The sequence below is a fragment of the Mixophyes fleayi genome, chromosome 1, assembly GCF_038048845.1.
Source record: "Mixophyes fleayi isolate aMixFle1 chromosome 1, aMixFle1.hap1, whole genome shotgun sequence".
NCBI lineage: Eukaryota > Metazoa > Chordata > Amphibia > Anura > Limnodynastidae > Mixophyes > Mixophyes fleayi.
Genome location: NC_134402.1, coordinates 145,610,811 through 145,634,433, shown reverse-complemented (window position 1 = coordinate 145,634,433; position 23,623 = coordinate 145,610,811). Strand labels below are relative to the sequence as shown.

The window sequence follows — 23,623 nt, the reverse complement described above, 5'->3', positions numbered from 1 at the left end:
TTGTCTAAAAAGACAATTCACTGTACACGTTTTATTTACAGTTTTGTACACTGTCTTAATATGGTGACTGCTTTGCTACTTGAGCCATTTTTTTTTATAACCAAAGCAAAATATACTCTAATACAATGTGTTAAAATACGCCATAGGATACAAAAAAAAAATAAAAAAATAAAACAAAGACGTACTATTTCTATTAAGGAATGTCATTATGATGCACATTAAAAAAAATAAAATAAAATCCACAATTATGTTTAAGAAAATCACAGAAACAGGTCACTGATTCTACCGAAATGCATAAACTTGCAGCAAAGCTTTGTAATGGCATACAAAAATAAAAAAAAAAGAAAATTAAAGAATGTTTCTAAACGCACAAAATAACACTTTTATTCAACCCATTAGTTTTTTTTCCCCCGGATTCATCACCAATGTTACATGAGCTAAAAAAAAATGTAATCAGAATATCACTAATGTTATCAAGGAGGGAAACAAATAAATTAAACCTAGCAGCCAACATCAGCACAAAATACAGCCAGAACAATGCTGATAAAATGAGAAAACAAAACAAAACCATGAATGAATCGCTAGAGAAGTTTGAATGCATTTTAATCCTCCGCCTTGCAAATCAGCAAACTACTGTAACTGCATACAATGCAAATGTGAAGATTCATATTCCTGCGGATAAATATTTCTGTAATAGTAAAGAACTTAACAAAAAAAAAAACAACCTATTACAGAGATAACCTGGGCAACCACTGCGGATACTGGGAGGAAGGGCATTTGCGCATTGAAATGTTTTGATTGGATAACTTATTTTACCAAAAATAAGAGGGGAAAAAAAAAAGTAAAATGTGAGTGAATTGAACATAGCACAAGACAAAAAGGCGAATGACTTTTCACAAATCTTAGCAATATTGAGGTGGAAATCAAATTTTAATGCAGTCCACTCTGCTTTTGTAGAGGCTTTGGTACAGCTCCCAAGTCGCGATTGCTTGACGCAGTCTCCTATGAAAGAATACTCAGAAGGCGTCTTCTTAAACAACAAATCTATTCTTAGTAGTGGAGCCGCTCTTCGTAGCCGTGTCTGCATGGGACTGATATCCAATCACTACTTTTGGAGCAAGTCCTAACCTTTCCTTGTAAACTCTCCTATAAAGAGAAAAATATATACTTCAATTCAGGGCAGGTTTTTATACAAAACATAGAATAGAAACAAGTACCAATACCACATACCATGACATATAGTCCTGTACATGCAGTGATTGAAAACAAAGCACTTTAAAGGCAAAGATGAAACCTTGTACTTTGTCCTTGTCCTTTTGAAGAGTGTTCACAAGCTCACCTGCAGCATAGTGCATTAAGGATGGTAACACTATTGAACATTGCAGGCAACATTGAAATTGACCTGAAGTAATTGATTGTCAGATAGCATGCCAAGGTCCATTTGCTTACATTACTTTTTGTACTCTCAGCATTAAAAGCAGGCTCTTAAGCAGTGCACAGAATGCCTCTCTTGTATGTGACCTATCAGGTATAGCTGGAGCCACATTTTTATTGTACGCATGGAACATCCTGCATGAAAAAAAGGACTATCCAAGAAGTGTCTGTAGAGCTGTTTATCAGTGCTGTGCAGGAACAACGTATGGCAGTCTATCCAGCACATGTTCGATATAGACCTTTCCAAATATAAAACGCTGCATTAAATATATTTGAAGATGCCTGAATTAAGTCTGTTTGTGTGCTACTAAACTCACTAATCTCAATTGGAAATCTTAAACACAATACTCCCTGCCACCAAAGCTAATAAAGTAACAAAACACTGCTGCTTCTTCTTCTTGGAGAGAAATGGCTAAAAGGCTGTATTTAGCATTTAGGCAAACAAGACATATAACATTGTCTGCTTGGCAAGAGGTGCATAACTAATTTAGGGCATATTCACTTAGGACTCAATCAACTCTAAATACAGACCCAATGCAAAAATAAAACAGTCCTGGAATCATGCTGTAAGAAACCAGAACACTAGTTCAAATTGCCTTTAGATAAGCAGTCTTCCAATATAGTTTCTCTCTAGCGATAGCGTTGTAGGACAAATTGTTGGACAAGCTCTAACTGCATTTCTGATTGCAGAAAGAATTTAGGATGTGCATGACATTTTGAGAAACAACGTCCATGTGATTCTAGAGAAGGATAGGTGCTCTGATGCAAAAGAACTTCGGATCAGAATAGTTTCTTCAAAATGAAAAACAAATTCTCTTAAAACCTACACTACTACCAAAACACCAAAGATATTAGTTAGTAAATTTAAAAGGAATTTGGGGTTATTGACCCTTGAAAAAAAATTAAAAAAATAACTTACCCTATATGTGTAACAGCGTCCCTGTTTTCACATTCAGTAGTCCAGATTGCTATTTTATCTCCTTTTGATCTAACATTTACAACAGCTCCACATACATCGTCACTGTAGTCATCAAAAGACTCTCCAATAAGGCACATGAGCTAAAAAAAAATTAAATTAAAATCAAATGCAGAATTGTCCATTTTTACCATTTAATCAATGTGTGCTTCAATGTGAAGCTGCTAAACACTGCCCTGCACCTCCACCCATCCTTCTTACTCCTGCAAGCAAACTTTTTGTAACACATCTATCGTGCTTAAAATTGATGCCTATAGCTAGAATGTTCAAATATAAATGGCAACTAGTTAATATCACCGTAGGAATACCTGAGTTCCTGGCATATTTTTTGTTATACTTTCCCTTTACGGTTCTACCAAAGCCTGGGCATTTAACATACATTAGGAAATGTATCAAGTAACTGTTACCATTGTTCCCAAATAAAAACAGGGCTCCTAGAGCAATGGCAGCATTTGTACATGAAAGAGCTTTAGAAAAAATGTATAAATTTGCATGTGAGTGAACTTGTAAAAGTACAGCGATCTATTAAGTTTTTATGAAAAAAAAATTCTCTTTTTGCCCCTTAATAACTGGAAGTATTCTGAGTGAACAGATCCATTTTCACATTTGAGATATCTTGTCAGAGTAAAAATATATAATAATTATTACTTATGAAGCCAAGTTTGAGGGTTTTTTCCCCAGGACAGCGATGGCTCTCTGCTACACATTGGGTTAAATATATTTTTTTATTTTAACTGTAGTATATAGGTTAAGTAGTAAAAACTAGGAATATACACAATCAAATGGTATATATTATAGAATAGGATGAGATGTCCCATGCAGAGCAGACCTGTCATAGGATTATATGGCTCCAAGAGAAGTTTAATAGAGCAAGGATGAGGAATTTTGTATACGATTGGTTAGCCGCAGCAACCATACAACTGTGTGCTATCAACACCTGAGAAATGAACCCATCGGCACTCTGCAACATTATATTGTTTCAGGGAGGATTTTTTCATGGGAGAACAGTTACAAACAGTTTTCTCTAGCATTAATACAGAAGATATTGTTTATCCTTGTTAACATGAACCACAACAAATCCTGAATGTGACTATTTCTAACATTTACGCTGTTACTGTGTAAACAAACAAACCGATTATAAACCACTGATGCAACAGACATATTCCGTGAATTTGTTTTTAGGAATATTTGTGTGTGAACATTTCCTGTGTATTCTCTGCATTGGTGTCTCAATAGTGTTAGTAGATTAAGTAGGTCTGGTATACGTCTTGTAATCAGGCCTGTTCTTCTACCAATTTCTCTAGGAGGATAGTATCAGTAAAAGCCACAAGGCTTATCTGGCTTTACTTTCTTGGTCCTCCATGCTGAAAATACAATAATACATTCTCAATTTTAACTCAAAGCAACATCAAAATGTCAGAACACAATGTTATAACATATATGGTATAGATTTATTATTGCTATGCCCGCTCTGCTTTACCAATAAAAGCTTCGGGGAAACAAACCATACAGATAACAAAGACTTGGACGCATTCTTTTTTTTTGTGAACTAATGTTTCCAGACACTACAACTGTTAATTAAATATGCACTGTTATGCAGAGGGTTAGCCAGTCCCTTCTCACTCACACAACAATGTGATTGTTCATTGAGGAGCAATGTGAAAGAGGTGGAGGGCCAGTGATTGGGAATCAATGAACTATGTTTCATGGATGATTTCTTGCCATTTTCAGGTCCAATTTAAACAAAACACTAAAGTGCACTATGTTATGAACTTGTCACATGCATAACATTTTTTCATGAAAATTAGTTATATTTGTGTTAAAAGCATGTCATCCTTAGCTTTAAAAACCTACCGTCTCTAACCAAAACCGATCAAGGTCGTTCCTTCTTTGCTGTTTATTAAGAGTAATTAGCCATCTTCCTCCACGCTTATTCTTTTCATCTTCCCACATTGGCTCAATCCCATCCTGTTAAATAAAATTAGTTTCTCATCAACGTATACCTTTCGTCTTCAACACACAATGGAGAAATCCAATTTGTGGAATTAACGAATACTAAGTAGGCACCCTATAAATTCCATAGAACAAAGTAAATCATGAATCTAATTCAGGCAGTGTCACAAGTATGTCACTGGTTCTCAGCAGATTAATTTGCTGCATTTTGGCCACAAATGAGCTAGACGTTTGACAGAACTTACCTTAAAGAGTGAGTAGTCACAACCTGACATTAAGTTACTAGACAACTGGATATGATTGTAAAGCCTGAAAGTAGGAGGAAAAAAAAAAAAATTATAAGAGGATAAGCATTAAAAGCAAAGCGTTCAATATCACAATTAGTTCAAATATTCAAATTCATGCACATGGGGATTACATGTGCCCAAAACCTGCACACCAGAAATATGTTGGAAATAAAACGAATGGCTGTAGCTATAACATTTCTAGCATTGCATAAGCACTGGTACCTTTTTGCAGGACAGCATGGTTTGAATGAACACTGTCCATTTCTACAAAACCGTAAGGCAGGAAGTGCTTCTTTAACACAGGAGTTACATTGGGATTAATATGGTCAGCCACTGCAGGGGAGTAATATACCTAAGCACGGCGGATTTGCCTGTTCTTGAAAACTACACTTAAATCTGCAGCATTTTAGCTCCACCCCCTCTCTGGAGCCCTGTGGGCTGTTCCCTATTGCCATTTTCTCAGGGCTATGTGAATAAGTCTCACAGGCCTGGGCTATAAAATTTATAATATCTATCTCTATCTATCCATCCATCTATCTATATATAGAAATAAGCTTATACAGGGGAGAGGGGGGATGAGGGGATGCTCATACCTGCAGTATTGCTCCATGCAGAAAGTCTGGCTGGCTGTCTCTTATTGACCATCACATATGAAATAACACAATTCGCTTTTAGTGGTCGGTGGGTGGTACGCCAACTTTCTTGCAACATAGCTATCAGACCAGTCCATGTGACAAAACCAAGCAAGGCCATTATTACACTATCGCCTACAGTGGTGAACTTTTTCATTTACACCCTTCAAATGACTGTAGAAAGGGAATGAGAGCATGAGGACCAATATGACGTCTTAATTGGTATTGGTTTAACACACCAACTGGTCTGATAATGTCTATGTGGTAAAAGGTTAGTAAACAACCCACAGCAACCCAGTCCTAAGGCTACAATGCAAGTGTGAGCATCCATTCCATCCAATGTATGAGAATAATATCTAAAGGTCTGACAGCGGCATTATTTATAGTGGAGACAGTGGAGTTCCCTTTTTTAGTTAAATATATATTATAGAATTTAACATATAACATTTTATATTAAAGATGAAGCTCCGCATAGCATTGTGTATTTTAGTAAAAAAAAACAAAGCTTTTCCCTTTTACATGTCAAAATATGTAACAAAGTTTTGTCATTCCTTCCAAGAAAATCTGGCAAAAATCAATCATAATACTTACGCCCAAAAATCTTCAACTGTGTCAACCTTTGAAATTAGACGAAGGTTGGCCTGCCAAGTTTTGCTTTTATCATTTTTGAAGAACCACAAGGCCCATCTGCAATATAACCAAACAGGAAAAAGCAATTCAGTCTGAAGTGTGGTTTACCAGATTAATTTATACAGTTTTGTCAGAAGATAAATGTGCAAGTACGCACCTTTTCTTGTCAAGATTACTGGTAACACAACTTTCGAAAGTCAATTTTATGGAAATCAATGGATACACATTTCCTGGCTACATAAAAGACTGTACTGACTCCTGAGTTTTACATTATTTTACCCACCCCTGTATTAGGCAGCATTCAATGGGAGTCCTAGAAATGCAACTAATAAAGGGACTGTGCTCCTGGTCAAAGCATCTTGGTAAAAAAAAAGAACAAAAAACAAAACTTGTGACTTCCGGTGGGCGGGGCATCCTTGATAAGACACATTTTACCTGGGCTACAGACAGCAGATGACAATCCAAGCAGTGAGCATAGAGAGACCCTACACCCGGTCATATCACTGGGCTTGGCAGGTCCCCATATCCCAGAGTCGGCCTATGACCAGTCCGTGTGTAGAGCGCCATCTTTGATGACATGGGCCAACAAATGTCAATCCCCCCATTTTAATATGAAAGGGGTAGCTTTGTTATCCATGCCTGAAAGGAGAGGAACCACTGAGGCCACAGAGTCTGCTCTATGGAGAAGGAGAAGTGTCCTCAGTTTGATATAAATTAAGGCAGCAAATTTGCCTGCTGTAAAAATAAACCAGGCAAAACCACATTCGGACTCACCAACTAGTAGCAACACCCTTCAAGAGTGTTATTGAACATTTGGTTTGTTAATGTATTATGCTACTTTACAGAAAACTCTCTCTTAAAAAAATAAGTTGTTAGCCTTAAGTTCACTGTAAACCTTTTCAACAATGACTGAATTCCAGCTCACCTTTATAATGGTTAGATATGGGGAAAAAACTAATTGATTGAAACATGTTTATCTAATGATTCTGTTTTTTCAATGCTTGTTGATTAACTCAAGCTTGGCAAGTTGTTGGAGCGGAGATGCGCTGGGGACTACACTGGTATCTTTTTGTTGCTCTATAAATTGGGATAATCAATTTCTCCTTTGGGAGGCTTCAAAGGCGGTAATGCAGAATCACATATCAATTATGTATCTATTTACAACAGAGCAAGTGATGAAAAATATAAATCTATGTAACAGGCTGTTGAATTGCTAGAACGCTTAGGTTTCTGATAGAATGTTGTAACAACCTCTTAAGATAGTCACACAAGTTTATTAGCCAATATGTCAAAAACTGCTGAATGTAGAAATCAAATCGGAGTTGGCAAAACACACTTATCACAAAGCCAGACGAAATAGTGAAGGTGTTTAAGTATTATTATTCAATTTAGTACACAAAGAAACCACCAAATTCTCCACTAACTGAGAAATTATTATAGTGGCAGATATCCTTAATATGCCAGTTCACAAGATCATCATCATCATCAACATTTATTTATATAGCGCCAGCAAATTCCGTTGCGCTTTACAATTGGGAACAAACATTAATAAGACAATACTGGGTAATACATACAGACAGAGGTAAAAGAACCCTGCTCGAAAGCTTACAATCTATAGGACAATGGGAGTTAGAAACACAAGGGCATGTGCTACATCATATTGCACAATGGACCAGCCAGACTGCAAAGGTAAAAGTACTGAGTGGGCTATGTGTGTTGCAATGTTGGTCAGAAGGTTGTTGTCTTGCGTTAGCAGTGTAGAGGATGGTAATAGGGTAATCTAGGGAAATTAAGATGATGGTTGAGGAATATCATAACCTCGTCTGAAGAGGTGGGTTTTTAGTGAACGCTTGAAGGTTTGAAGACTAGAGGAAAGTCTTACTGTGCGTGGGAGGGAATTCCACAAAGTAGGTGCAGCCCGGAAACGAGCTTGCGGGGTGGGATTTATGGTCATGTTATCGACAGAAATAGAAATGTCAGGCAGGAAGCTTCTGTTTTTGGGTGGGAATATTATTAATTCAATTTTTGAAAGATTGAGTTTGAGTTGGCGAGAAGACATCAAAGATGAAATGGCAGAAAGACAGTCAGTAACGCGAGACAACACAGATGGTGAAAGATCAGGAGAGGATAGATAAATTTGTGTATCATCCGCATAGAGATGATACTGAAATCCAAAGGAGCTTATTAGTTTTCCAAGAGAAGTGGTATAGATAGAGAATAGCACTCCAACTGAATGGTACTCCAACTGATAAAGGAAGCGGAGCAGAGGTGGATCCAGAGAAATTAACACTGAAAGAGCGATTAGATAGGTAGGATGAGAACCAGCATAGGACAGTGCCTTCAAGACCTAGGGATTGTAGCGTTTGTATGAGGAGAGAGTGGTCAACAGTGTCAAATGCAGCAGAGAGATCCAAGAGAATTAGAAGAGAGTATTGGTTATTATTTTTTTCTGTGATCAAATCATTGACAACTTTGGTCAGCACAGTCTCTGTGGAGTGTTGAGAGCGAAAGCCTGACTGAAGAGGATCCAATAGGTTTGTTTGCTGTAAGAAAGTGTGTGAGGCGTATGTAGGCAATTCTCTCGAGAAGCTTGGAGGGGCATGGGAGCTGGGGCGGTAATTTATGAGAGTTAGGGTCAGAATTCTGTTTTTTTAAAATGGGAGTAATCACTGCATGCTTGAATAGTGATGGAAAAATACCAGTAGAAAGAGATAGATTACAGATTTTAGTTAGAGGGGGAATGAGCACAGGAGACAGGGACATACCAATTTGTGAGGGAATGGGATCAAGAGGACAAGAGGTAGAGTAGGAAGATGAGAAGAGAGTAGAAACTTCCACTTCATTTGTGGGATCAAATGAAGAGAGAGTGTCAGAGGGTGCTACAAAGGAATTGAGCAGATTGCTTGTCAAGGGAGATACCATTTCAAGCCTGATCTTATCTATTTTGTCCTTGAAATAGGAAGCAAGATCCTGTGCACTGATGTTAGTTGGAGGATTTGGGGCAGGAGGATTCAGAAGAGAGTTAAATGTGTTAAAGAGGCTTTTGGGGTTAGAAGCCTGAGCATAGATGAGAGATAAGTAGTATGCTTGTTTAGCAGTGTCCAGAGCATTTCTGTAGGAGTGGTAGATATCAGTATATGTGATGAAATCATTAGAGGCACAAGATTTATGCCAGTGACGTTCTGCTGACCATAGGACCAGATGATATTACATCTGAATATTATAGAAGTCTGCAAGTGGAAGTAGCCCCTACACTGCTTGAACTTTATCAAGCCATTCATAAATCTTGACAAACTTTAACAAAGCATATATTACTTTTAATATTAAAACCTGGTAAAGATCTTAACGTAATAGCATATCGTCCCATTACCCTTCTTAACTTGGATTATGGAATATTGCAAATAGAAAGTTTAAATCACAAGTATCAACTAGTTGACACTCAACAGCGGATCATAACCTATCTTTAGGATAGATGCTGACATATCAGTATATACCAGTGTTGGCTAACCTGTGACACTCCAGGTGTTGTGAAACTACAAGTCCCAGCATTCTTTGCCAATATATAACAGCTTACTGCTGGAACTTGTATTTTCACATCACCAGGAGTGTCACAGGTTAGCCAACACTGGTATATACAGTTATTGTTACCCAGCGTTAAATCTACCTTAAAAAATTAATACTTAATAGTACAATCACATTTACAACAGTGCACTACATTAAGCAACACATTCTGAATATACCTATCCAAGACAAAGGGGTATATTTACTATGCAGCGGTTCCGTAGAACCACCGATTCTCGCTGCTTTGAAGTAATTTCTTTAAACGGCACTTTTATTAAAGACAAATCCCATCGGGTTTTGTCTGTAATAAAATTGCCGTCTGGAGAAAATAACTTCAAAGCGCCGGATTTACAGAACCATCGCATAGTAATTAAACCCCAAAGTGCCTTATTTTCATTGTATATAAATATGGGTCAGTGAGTGATGTTGCACTAACCTATAAATATCTTGAAGTATTATAATAGCTCTCTTCTTTCTTTCCCTGATATTTATAAGGCAGGATATGCCCGCTTTAGCCCTAGAAAAATCTATACAAATATCTGTGAGGAGATTAGCATTTCATTGTGATATCTGGACTCATGATGCAACTGAAGTTGCATTTCTATTACCAGGTGAGTATAATATCATAAATTGGCACTCAGCTCCAAGTTTTAATTCACATCCACAATACAAATATTTAATTTTTATTGTTTATTAGTTATTTAATTATAGTTCTCTGGCTTTAATGGTCAAATGTTTTATGCTCATATTTTAATATGATACAAAGATTATGATTTTAATAAATCAATACAAAAATAAAAAGAGAACAGTATCATGCGAGTACATGGCATTGACTTCTTGCCTCTGGGCATCTCTGTTCTTGCGGTCTACAAAGTCAAGTGGTAGCATCTCTTAATAAATATAGTTATTTCTCTATAGTTATAAAGAAGGAGTAAAACAGGACGCACAATGTATATAATACTGATGTCAGGTACTTGCTCTCCCCCAAATTGTCCACAGAGTCAACACACACACCATGTCTGCAGACTACCTGGAAAATGACCCCCATGAAAAAGTTAAGGATACAGATTCTTAACGGATGACAAACTCAATCAGCAAAGATAGATATTGTGCTGTAAATTAATACCTGTTAGAATATCTTCTTGGCCACTGAAGACCAATATGCCACATACAAAAATGACAAAAGCTCAGGGATTTTGAGGTTAAGCCACAGTGGAATATTAGAAGACCTAAGTGGCAACATGTGTCTAAGTGCTAAAACACTCTTTCAACACACACTGATGGCAAAGTTCTATTCATAGTTCCTGAGAAGCTGTTCCCCAGTTAACCAAATGAGAGAGGGAAGTCAGTGAGCATGCAACCGCTAGTGTAGTTGCTGGGTCGTAAGACTTAGGACACAGCCACAGGTTAAAAAATAACACATTGCTGGCCAAATTCCCCACCATCTTTAGGGCCTGAAATATCCACTCCAAGGACTGTGGCTAGTGGGGAGTTTGACTAGGTCAGCACACCTGTCAAACCATAACGCAAGTGTATTAAGGAGACCTCAGTTAAAACAGAATGCATTTAAGCAAACCTACCTACACAGGGTAGATGTAAAATATGTACTAAAATTTGGGAAGGAAAATATATTTTAATGAGTTAACTCAACCCGATAAGGAAAAGGGCAACTCAGAACAAATAAGACTACTTTGGTCGGTGTGAATTTCAAAAGCGAAACCTGGTTGATGCATTGCAATTTCAAAAGACTTTGGTATTTAAAAAAAAGTAGCATCCCAATGTAGAGGGTAGCTCAAGCACTGCACCATCATCCAGGAAGAGTATAAAAGTGAACTGCCTCAGTTGACACACAGCATAAAAGCAGCAAAGTTCAGTTACCACCTTTAACAAACTGCTGTTGGGTGGAGACAGTGGAACTTCCAGGTTTTCTAAATAAATGTCAACTAAACCTAGTAGGACACCGAATTACTGTGAATTGTCAAAAGGGACTTCCTAGCAGAGTTGAATCCCTTGTCCATTTTGATGGATAAAATTATGCACTCATCTACCCAATTTTTTGTAGGTTTACTGTATGTTTGTACAGATACCGGTGGCATAAAACACACCTGGTCTATGTGAATAATTGTTGGGCATCGCCTTAGGAAGTCCAGGTGACAGAATGTTGGCCAATATTTTAGGCATCTCCATTAATGAGAGTTAAAGTAATAGGAATCAAATGATTGATGAGATTTTAACATAGAGTGGGGCCTTGTATAATGGCTCTGGGAGGTTTTCTAAATCCTACAGGGAGTAAAAGATATCAAGTACCGTAGTAAAGGAGAAATTGCAACTTCAAAACGCAGTATAGTGCGAGTTGCCCTTTGGGAAGAAAGTCCCCTGCATCTCCACAATGGTAAAATTATCCTAAACAACCAGTGAAAGACCATCTCAGCTACTATTGCTGAATACAAGTTGAATATATGAATACATTTTTTTTTAAACAGTGTCTAGGTAAAAGAACAATCTCAGCAATCTGACCATTTGCAATACCACACCAATATACAAATCAAAAGTCTGTTTCACATTTCTGAAAATAAAACTTTTCTTACTTGTTCTGTAGTGGATGCTTAATGTAGTGCTCAGGGTTTACAATCTCCTGACTAGTCTCTGTTTTCTCTTCTTCTTGGGGAACGACAATTTCCTACAAAATGTAAAAGTTAAAAAGCTGTAACTAAATGTAAGTAATACAAACCACAAAGTCATTTCACCATCACTTCCAGGTGTGCTTAAAGGTTATACACATTCATAATGGCAGCAGTTAACCTTGTGTAGCACCCAAAATAAACATATCTAGTATAAATCTGTGTTGTTTTAAAAGAACCTAAAATTACCTTTTTTTTGCATTCAAAATTTACAAAAACAACATTAGTTACAAGATGCAGAGTAAATAGTCAAAAATACATGTTTTTACTTGCATTACCAACCGCATGACAGATATGTTTGTAGCTGGCATTTGAGTGGGTAAGGGCCCTAAGAAATATACATCAGATCAACAACTTAAAAGTAAACATTTTATGAAAAGCCAAAGAAAAATATGTTAACCTCTATTCCACAGAACATACAGCAATTGTTTTGGCAAACACCAGTAAAACAGACAGAATTGCTAACAAATGAAAGAGAAAGTATGGCAACTTCAGATATTAAAATACAACAAACTTTTGCATCAGATAATGCATCAAAATGCTTTATCTTGCATTGTTGTCCCCAGCACCGATTTCCCGGGTGCTCCACCTGGTTGGTTTTACTTACCATCCAGCTCTTGGAGCCCAACAGGTGTCCTTATAATAAAGTAAACCAGGCCTGTCCAACCAGCGGCCCTCCAGATGTTATGAAAGTACTGGGGCTTGTAGTTTTACAACATCTGGAGGGCCGCTGGTTGGACGCCTGAAGTAAACCATTGTTTCTCCTATTAGAACAGACAGTATGTGAGCACAACAGCCAGCTGTGTGTGTTAGAACACTGACCACCAGTCTGACCAGTCCTGAAAGGAGTCCGCAATAACCTCCAACATTATTCATTATTATTACAAAGTATTATACTGCCCCCACCCGGCTGCTTCTTATTGCCACCCAGCTGGCAACATTTTCTGGGGAGAACACTGTATTGCATCTCTTCAGAGCACCAAAAAGCCAGAGCCCCCCAAAATCCCAAGTAACAAATGCTCTATAAAGACTGCAAAGTGGTGGATTCATATGTAGAGACTGGGAAATTATCTTTTAGTCTGCTGTTTCCATCATTCTTACAGAAGAACTCGACACAAAACTTAAAGTTTGACATTGGTTGGTATTTACTATGCTAACATTAGGCTATGTACACAAGAGTGGTTATACATTTACCAGTTTAAGTTGACCTAAAAAAAATGCTCTCAATCATTATAAAGAAATGTTGTGTTTAGACTTACAGAATGGAACCTGAATGAAACTTATGCTATTTGTGGTTGACCATTGGTCCAGTGAGGAAAAGTCTATTGTACGATCTCTAAATCTTGTGCTTTAAATACAATTGATAGGTGGTTCACAAAGTCATCAAAGCCTTCAACAGTCCCCCTCTGATCTGCAAAACACTAGTCCTGCCCACAAGACAAACAGGTACAGCTGCTAGTGATGCACAATCCTTAAAGCATGCACTGCGAAATAGGGGAAAGACATTGGCCATGTGCCATTGCATGTAATTATGCAAATTATTTTGTTGTGGACTTGTTTTCAAGTATGTGTCTGTAATTGGAAATTCTTATGAACAGGTGAGATTTGAATAACCTGCAACTGTTAGCCAATCAACATTACAGTGCAACTAAAAATAGCACATAACAGGTTTCAGTGAACAGTTACAGATCTTCTACTAAGTATATTGTGATGAACTGCACACAATCGAGAAGAAAGAAATATGCTCATGTGTCTTTGCCATAAAACACAATTAGGTTCACCAGCCACTAAAGCATACTGAGATCCATACTACATACATTAACTATTTCTACATTAAGCTTAGTGATGACATTTGGTTTTATGGAAACTTTAAAAAATCACCCACTCTTCAAAAAGACTGCAGGCTTTGTAAAATTTCAAACAATGCTGAGGAAGCTTTCACTGCAAACAAGCAAAAATATATAGAAGGCCTTGCTTTACAAAACTAGAAATAATGATCTGCTTGACAGCATCTACAAATGCAGACTTTACTGTTTCTACACAATGCTTTCACCTACAGCACTTTTAAAACCATCTAGAATGGTCTATTATTTCCATCAGCTAGAGAACAAATCCAACATATAAATGTCTGACGAACAGCCTGTAATGAACACAAAATAAAAATGAGTAATTCCCACCCACACAGATGTTCAACAGGTCAGTCAAATGAACAGAACTTAACATACCAAACTAGTAACAGGGAAGTGAGGGGCTTTAAAAATAAACAGTGATCACATCAACTCGCTATAGGGCGGTTTACAAATATGACCAGGTACTGCAGGACGCAATATTAGTTGCCCCATCCCTCGGTCTGACCCCACACCCGGGACACCGTTGTGCAGCCAACTCTCTGGGAACTCTGATCAATAGGAAGCCAGGAGCTGGCTGGTTGCTAAGGGACTGGGTTATGCATTTCTAACAGTGACAAAGACAGCGAGATGGAATCAAGGAGGGACTAGGTACTAGGGTCAAGTACTAGGGAAGCAGGACATAGAGACCACAAGTCCCTGCTCTGTCACTCATCATCATCATCATTTATTTATATAGCGCCAACATATTCCGTAGCGCTTTACAATTGGGGACAAACGTAATAAACTAATAAACAAACTGGGTAAAACAGACAAAGAGGTGAGAAGGCCCTGCTCGCAAGCTTACAATCTATGGGACAATGGGAGATTGACACATGAGGTTAAGTATACATTTTGCATCTTGGCCCAGCCAGACTGCAAAGGTAAGGTGACTCATAAGCTAAATGATCCTGTCACACAACAATGTTGGTCCGGGGGTAGTTGTCTTCTGTGAAATTGTGTAACAGGCTAAAGGTAGTGAGGTTAAGATGGTGGTTGAGGAATATTATAAGCTTGTTTGAATAGGTAGGTTTTCCCCAAGTGTGTATTTTACCCTATATTAACAAGTAACACATTATATTAATATTAAGAAATTTTTTAAAATATATATTATGAAGGCACCCATAAATAGTGAAGTAAATATTTCACGATTGGTCACTGGGACACAGAAAACTATGAACAATGCAATCACTGAATAAAAGGTGAAAGCTCCTTTAAAATATCTTAAGACAGATAATTCGTCCTCACTTCAGAGTGACGCTCTCTTTTGCCCAAGCATTGGGATGAATTGCAAATTTACAGATCTCTATGCAGTTATTAGGAAGTAATGGATGCATAAAGAGTTGGAGACACGTTCATCAACAGCATGTAAAAGCACACATTTCCATACTAAGCATCACAATGCGGCCATATTTAGAGTTGAGTACATCTTAAATGTGGGCCCCTTACTCCTGGCAAATACAACTTGGAGTAGATTCAAGTGTAGCAAGTCACATCACCAGACATGCGTCTCAGGTGTATTTCACATCGCTACAGCTAAACACAGGAGATATAGATATATATATATATATATATATATATATACACATATACATATATACACACACACACACACACACACACATATAATCTCTATCTCAAATTCCTCTCCTTCCAAATAGTAGAACCGTGGAGGCCTGATGCCTGGGACGACTATAGTTTGGAAGCTAGTCATTGTGGCCAGTGCCGATATCTTCTCTGGGTAAGAAAGCCTGAAGCAATTTGCAAGAACACAAGCTACACTGGGCAGGTTTCAATGTAGCCATAAGTGTGGATCCAAAATTCTAGGATAACACCTACCCTTTGTCAAATCATTTGCAAGATGCACATTTTCCTGCATATGGGCAGCACGGCAGCTGAGTGGTTAGCACTTCTGCCTAACAGCACTGGGGTCATGAATTCAATTCCCAAACCATGGCCTTATCTGTGAGGAGTTTGTATGTTCTACCCGCGTTTGCATGGGTTTCCTCCAGGTGCTACGGTGAAAGCCCCAGTGGGGCAGGGACTGATATGAGTGAATTCTCTGTATAGCGCTGCGGAATTAATGGTGCTATATAAATAAATGGTAATAATTCCTTTATGGTAGGCCAGGCATTTACAGTCCTCTCATGGCTTTCACATGCAACAAATCAAATGACTTCAGGATTGAGCAGTTTAGCACTCTGTTCAAACGCTTATATCAGCCAGATGACACTGTGGTGGGAGCTACCCATAAACAGAGGACTGCATATGCCTGGCCGATCAAGAATAAGTAGGGAATAGAGTCCATACTACAACAACAGACAACTAAACAAAAGATCATAGGTGTATAATATTTAATATCAATAAAGAGTGGCACAAGGATGCAAAGTTTCAGAGACAAGTCCCTTTCAAGCTTTTGCCCATGCGTAGATAAAAATCCATCACTACATTTACTGTAAAAATCTAAAATATATTAAAACAAATACACGTATCAGAGAATATATTGTAGCTACTGAGTGAGTCAATATATAGACATAAGATGTATCAGTAAAAGTAGGGAACACAGTGGCAATATTAGATAAATACTTTAGGAGAACCGAAACACTCTATAGTTTACCTCTTTGTCCGTTTTACCCAGTTTGTTTATTAGCTTACTATGTTTGTCCCCAATTGTAAAGCGCTACGGAATATGTTGACGCTATATAAATAAATGATGATGATGATGCTAGTTTAGTAATGGTGTGATATATATTATAGAAACAGTCAAATGTCACATCACTCCTGATGAAACTGCTTGCCAAACAAAGAAATGTGGTAAAGGATATATCTACTAGAAAAAATTACTTGGAAGCTGGGAGGTACTGTGTCTACTGGTGAATGGAGAGGATTATTACATTTTTGAGAACTAAGGTACAAGACTTCCCCTGCAGGAATAGTGAGAATCTGCTGCCAGTCTCTTTCTATTGCTTCACAAGTAATGTGCCAGAGGAACTTAACTGTTCCTAAAATATATACCACAACTTTACTGCATTATACAATGCTCTGGTTCACTCGTAAAGGATTTACCTCAATTGGCTAGGTGTTCCTTAAATATTTATTCGTACCGATACACATTATGTCTTTATATTGACTCATAATGGTTTCTGTGATACATTTTTAAGGTGCAATCTAGAACTACAATTTTCCTATTTTTTTGTTTCTATCTAAAGAGATTTTATATTTTGATTTATTCAGCGCCGATAGTTATTTTTCTTTTTTTTCCTGTGTATCACCTTTTATCATCAACATGCATACACCATTGTTCAGCAGTCTGTTCTTTGCCTATAGGAAGCTGCAGGTACTCTGACTGCTACACCAATTGGCACCCAGCAACTTCTCAACCAATATTTTTAGGAAATGTTAGATACATTCTGTAGTAAAGCATATCTAGCGAATAACTTACACCAGCGTTCATATTTGCACATTAACAGTTTAAAAAATAAAAGGTAGAGTATACTTTAGAACATATTGAACTTTCTCCACAATAGCTCGCCATGAAATACCACCAGATATATATTTGGCAAGATATACCTGTAGTTGTTAAAATATCTATTTTTTTGTTTTGTTTCCTAAATTATTTTGCGCACTCATGCCAAAACAAGGTCACATTTTCATATTCAACTATTTATTTACATATATATATATTTTACTAGGTTTGGGCCATTATAAATCCCTTCTGCAATACTGCTTGGCCAAAAACAAGTTTACTGGTAATAAAGACTATAGAACATTTTTAGTAACATCTTATTGCAGCTTTAAAACTACTAGATGTGACAAACAGAATTTAAGACCATCAGACTGCACCGAGTACTACAAACAGTACTAAAAATTTTTACTTACAAAGAAATGGGCAACAATTGGAATAAGGGATGCTGCAGCCTGCCTAGCACTCACCTGTTTCTCCCACATTCTTCCCTGTTTATGACTCGGTGGCCTCAGCTCTTATTATTGCTTCTTGACCATGAGGTCATAAAGCAGATAACACCAGTGAACTTGGAGTCTTTGTCCAGAGCGGCTGACTTATACATCAAGTGACTTCTGTAGCCTTTGGGAAACACCTGTATGTCTCCTGCTTACCTCATTAAACTAAGGTTACAAAGAATTTACAAGCAGTGCTTTATCATTAGATTTCTAGTGGGTGGTCGCTGGCACTGCTAGTGAGTGAAGAAGAGGGATTTGAAGAGCATTTAATGTGATGTCTAAAGGACATTGGGAATTTGAGGAGTGACCAGAAGTGTTTTAGGGTAAGTGGCAAGTATGATCTATGGTTTTAAATGTGCCTCTAAAGATCATACGTGTGCTTTTTCAGTGAGCGGCCACTGTGGGGAGTTGGGGGCTCTGAGTGTGTGTGCAAACTATTCTAAGCGCATGATTAAATATATAGTTTTAATTTATTGCAGAGATCAAGACTAATATGCAGCTTTTGATGTGTATCAGGCTGCCCATCACTGACCTAGAATATATGGTGTCCATATCTGTGGATGACCCTAAGCGATGTAGGATTAATAACACAAAGCAAAATGGAACTTGTAGTCCAGATTTTCTAAATATTTCTGCAACACCATGACAGATGAAAATTAATGGAGATGTGTGGGGTTATGCTCCAATACCAAGTTAATACAGTATGCTTACACATTAAATGAAATACAATTGATAAAAACTGAGATGGAGAAGGACTTGTGAATATGAATAAGAAAGTGGAGTAGTTCCAAGCAGGGAGATGCATCAAAAGGGGATAAATGAAATGTATTTGGGGTCAATACGAAAGATCTGAATAAGGAATTACTGTTACCAAGGACCATACAGATACAAGGGGTCATCAATTTTGATAGGAAGAAAGGTGGTCTCACCATGAGCATATGAAGGGGTCATTTACAGTAATGATTGCTACATGGTGGTGATGGCAAATTCCCAAACAGTTTAAAAATGGATTGGGTGCCTTTCTTACAAGCAGGGTCGGATTAACCATAGGGCTAACTGGGCTACAGCCCAGGGGCCACGGGCATTCAGGGGGCCCTTGTAAGTGCTCAACAGCAGTATTGATCGGTCGGGGGCGCCCCCCGGCGCGATCAATGCTGCTGAGCACTTTCACTGTGGTCCTTCCCCGGCACGCTGTAGTCTCCTTACTGATGAGATCTCGTGAGTCTCACGCGAGAGTAAAGAGCGTACAGCGCGCCAGGGAAGGACTGCATTGCCAGGAGGAGGCAAGTGCCTTGGTGGGTGGGGGCGGCTAACCGGGGGAGGGGGGGGCGGCTCACTGGGGGGGCCCTCACGGGGGAATGGAAGCCCCCTTAGCCAAGGGGCCTTCATTACCTTAATCCGGCACTGCTTACAAGCAATCTATAGCTATTATTAGTAGAGAATATTGTGGAGGCAATTGATAAATTCTCTGAATCTGGAAGAATTCCCCAGTGAGTCTAAATTGGAAACTTTACATATTTTGTTGCCTTCGACTGGATCAATAAAAATTTTTTTTATGAGATTGTACTCTGTGCACTTATTGTTTTTTTTTCCAATTTTAACAACTTACTATGTAAAAAGTATTTTACTTATGAATTTAAAGAAAATATCAAAAGTTTGGCAATAAGACTTTCAAAATCCTTATTACTCAGATTACTAGAAAATGTTTCAGTGGAAGACAGACGGTGCAAATCTAAATTTAGATGGATTTATAAGCCAACAGAGAGAGGGAAAGTATGCAAGTTCACTGTTTTATTTCCCCTGAACCACTGGAATGCATAAATGTACAAGAATGCAAGCAATCTTCCTCTTTCCACATTAATAAATAGGCTTTGAAAAAATACAATTAAAGTTCGCAGATATCAATATATATGTTTTTTATAATTATTAAACTTGTTATGGTAGTCTAACTGCAAAACTAAGGTTGGGTACACATTACAAAAAAATTTCCCGATACGATATATTTAACGATTTTACCGACAACAGGGAAAAAAGTCGCAATCAGCATGCCGATTCATGTGTACACAATATACCCGATTTACATGATTACCTTCAGATCTAGTGGGAATCACACCCCTCTGCTCTGGACTGCTGACAGCATTGATCTATGATAGGGGGGGGGATAACATACCCTTATCAGGTAAACACACTCTAAAACTAAGGGCAGGGTCCTCCAGAATCAGCATAGATTATGTGCTACAAATTCTATAGAACACCGAATACTGTACCCTTATAATATAGCTCCCACTCACCTCTGACTGTGCCCCAACTGAATCAGGAGAAGTAATAATGTACAAAACTGTTCACCCCCTCAGACCAACTGTCTCTACCACATTCTGTCCATCTTTAATTCCCTTTCCCCAAAAAAAACACTGTGCCCAACACCCCAAACTTGTGACTGTTTGCTGTGTCCGTTTTTGGGGCTCACCCTATCCCCGATTCCTCTGGGACGCAGGAACACCCCAACCCTCAACATAAGGCTGTGGGTGATCACACTGCCTGACTTGAATCAGTTATGGCAGCTTCTCCTGTCTTGTGCCGTTCTAGCGCTGGTATTTGGCTTCTGGATTGAGGCATATTTGGATACTTGACTTGTGGAGAGTTTGCAGCAGGCTATGGATCTGGTCACCCACCTTACTGGCCCTGGGTACCTATCTGGATCTGGCTACTCTCTCTATGGATGTGGATGGTGTTACCCCCAGGACAGCTATCTGCTGGGCTGCTCTGTAACTTATTCCTTGAGCTGTAACTGAGCCAGATACAAAATGTTTCAGACCACCTTGTATTTTGTGCTGCCTCTGATGGTTAAGTTCCCTGTTCTATCACCTTATGCGTGCCAGGATACAGGATGTATCTGTAAGACTGAGCTCGGACAGTGACCGGTTAAAAAATATCCCTGTATAGACTTAGCCAGGACACCCTTGCAGCACCCCTGGACTCCAGCTCCTCCAGTGACAGGTGATGTCAGCTAAATTTTGCAAAGTGCATACACACTGCAGAATTGGAACGACATTGTTCCATCGTAAAACGAGATTTTCAGTTCGGTTTGAAAATCTCAATCAACGATTCCATGCTACACAATACTGCGATATTGGGCCAATCAGTTGTTTATTGTCTGATTGGCCCGATACTCTCCTGAAAACACTGTAGTGTGTACCAAGCCTAATACATATACAATTTCATTACACCAAAGCCTCTAAATAGCCATTACATTATGGAAGAAATTACTTACTAGATGAGTTGGTGATAGCAAATTCACAAATGGAATGCCTGTTAACTTACAAGTGTGTGTAGGTACACTTAGAAAGTTTTGTAAGTAATTGCGCTCCACATTACCTAAACCATTGCTGCTTTTCTGCTCTCCAAGTCTGCACAAACCTTTTATTGTGGGTTTTTAAACATCTTAGAACTCATCAGAATCTTTTACTTTGTCTACGCTTTCAAAGCATTAGAAACAAATTCATTATTGAATCTCAAAGATTACCTGAAGCATAGCTTTCCATATACTTAATAAGCAATCCCATAGAACTCCATTATACAGTATTCTGCAGAAGGCTGCAGTTGTTGTAATTTCAAGTGAACTTTCTAAAGTGTGCGGGTTAATTTGTTCACATTACACGAATTCTGTATTAAATGTGCAAATGAAACATTATTTAAGAATGTGCATTAAATGCTGAAAATGAATGCTTCTTTAGCTATTATGTACTACTGTGTTATTATTGTAAAGCTCAATGTTTCTATTTATGAAAAGGCCATAAAAGCAATTAAAACTAAAATCTAGGCCTTAAAAGCCACAAAGGTGCTAGCCACAATAGGGTGTGTGTGTGTGTATATAATATATATATATATATATATATACACACACATACAGAGAGAGAGAGAGAGAGAGAGAGAGAGAGAGAGAGAGAGAGAGAGAGAGAGAGAGAGAGAGAGAGAGAGAGAGAGAGAGTTTTTGTATATATAAAAAAAAAAAGTTGTGTTTATATATACACTTAAGTAAAGTGCACACTTAATATGGTTTTACTCATATATTGCTCAATTGTGCTCATTCGTAATCCCTGCACATCAGAACTATTATAGTTTATCCAACTCCCTTCACTAGTATTGTGGATTGTCAACTTTAGTACACTTTTTAAAGAAACGAAAGAACATAAATAAACTACTACAATGTATGCACAGTATGTCAGCAAAACTTCACTTAAAGACATCTAGATGGCAAATACACTAGACAGCAAACAAGTCAACTGCATCAGTTTCTTAAAGGAAACTACAAAGTTCTGAAAACATATGTTCTCAAGTTTTGAAAGACCTGTTAATTACACGTGTGCTGTACATAACGTTAACCTAAAAAGTTCAGTTCCAATCGAAGTAACAGCAGATTCCAGCAGTAGGAACCCAGAGTGAGCATACTGCACTTGTTACTTGGCATAAAACCTCTAACGTCAGTCACTCCACACTGTAAAGGGTAAAGAGAAAGGAGCCTCCCTGATGCAACATGTCTCTGCCCCTGGCTGCCATCCCCTATAAGGCCAGGGATGCCGGGAGGACACCACGCTGCTGTTAGTGTGAGGAGGAAGTGAGTTACTGAATGGAGAGGAAGGCGGCCAGAGACACATCGTGGGGGGAGGGCAGACACATGACGAGTAGGGCACACAGGGCTCCATATGTATTGTGCGAACAGCCCACTTTCCTAAGGCGCCCGCCACGCGGCCCTCTCCTCGCGCCCACTGCCGCGTGACAGGCACATCGCGGACCAGCAGCGCGCGTCAGTGTCCCCCGCTCCAGTACGTATAGATCGGGTGGGCACAGCTGCCACAGGACGCGAGGAAAGACTCGTGGCCAAGAGCTGACGAGGACAGTGGCGAGGCATTAGCAGCCTGCTATTCCTTAAAGAGGCACGCTGCTCTGGGCTCCTCCTCCTCTAATTCCGGGGGCCACGCTACAGCACCCCCGGACTTCTTAACACCACTCCGAGCGGCCATTAAACCCTGTCACCACCCGTTCATACGTATTTATGTATTAATTATCTTGGGTCACTGATCCACTCACCGGTTCCACGGTCGCCATTTTAGATAGATGTGACTGCACAGCAGCCGCTGGCAGGGAAGAAGAGGAGAGGAGGAAAAAAAAAAATATTCAAACCCGGTTGGTTTGGGGCGTATCACGTGATGTCCGGCCAGAGTTGGCCTTGCGCTGCTCCGCCCAACAGCTACCTCCGAGGCTGCCGGGAGTTGTAGTTTAGCCTCCTGTGCAGGCAGTCGCCTCATTCTGTAGAGGGGAAGGTCTCTTTGTCGGGTGACGTAAGAGGCCTTACGTCATGGGTCCGGGCTTATGGGTAGGCTGGCGATGAAGGACACGGGAGGCGTTCTGTAAGATCTACAAACTGAAACCAGCTTTGAACTTGAACCATGGTTTTTTTTTTAGAACGTGATACTTTAGTACCGAACTCACAATGTCCTTGGCATCATTTTTTGTTAGTGTTTTTGTTGTATGTTAGGTAACGCTACTCTGCATCGTGTCAGTGTTGTCAGGACTTTATTATTTGTTTCTACCCAAGTGAATTCTTTATTGTCATTTATTAGTT

The 23,623-nt window shown here is 38.8% G+C and overlaps 1 protein-coding gene across 1 annotated transcript; it reads right to left on the bottom strand.

The window, feature by feature from the left end:
* On the bottom strand, positions 1-23,210 carry EIF4E (eukaryotic translation initiation factor 4E). Its single transcript, XM_075201453.1, has 7 exons — positions 23,089-23,210; positions 12,062-12,153; positions 5,874-5,969; positions 4,609-4,672; positions 4,265-4,378; positions 2,354-2,493; positions 1-1,146 (listed from the first exon to the last, which is right to left on the bottom strand). The coding sequence occupies exons 1-7, from the start codon at positions 23,104-23,106 to the stop codon at positions 1,032-1,034; spliced, it is 639 nt and encodes a 212-aa protein (XP_075057554.1). The 5' UTR covers positions 23,107-23,210; the 3' UTR covers positions 1-1,031.
* Between the last annotated feature and the right edge of the window lie 413 nt (positions 23,211-23,623).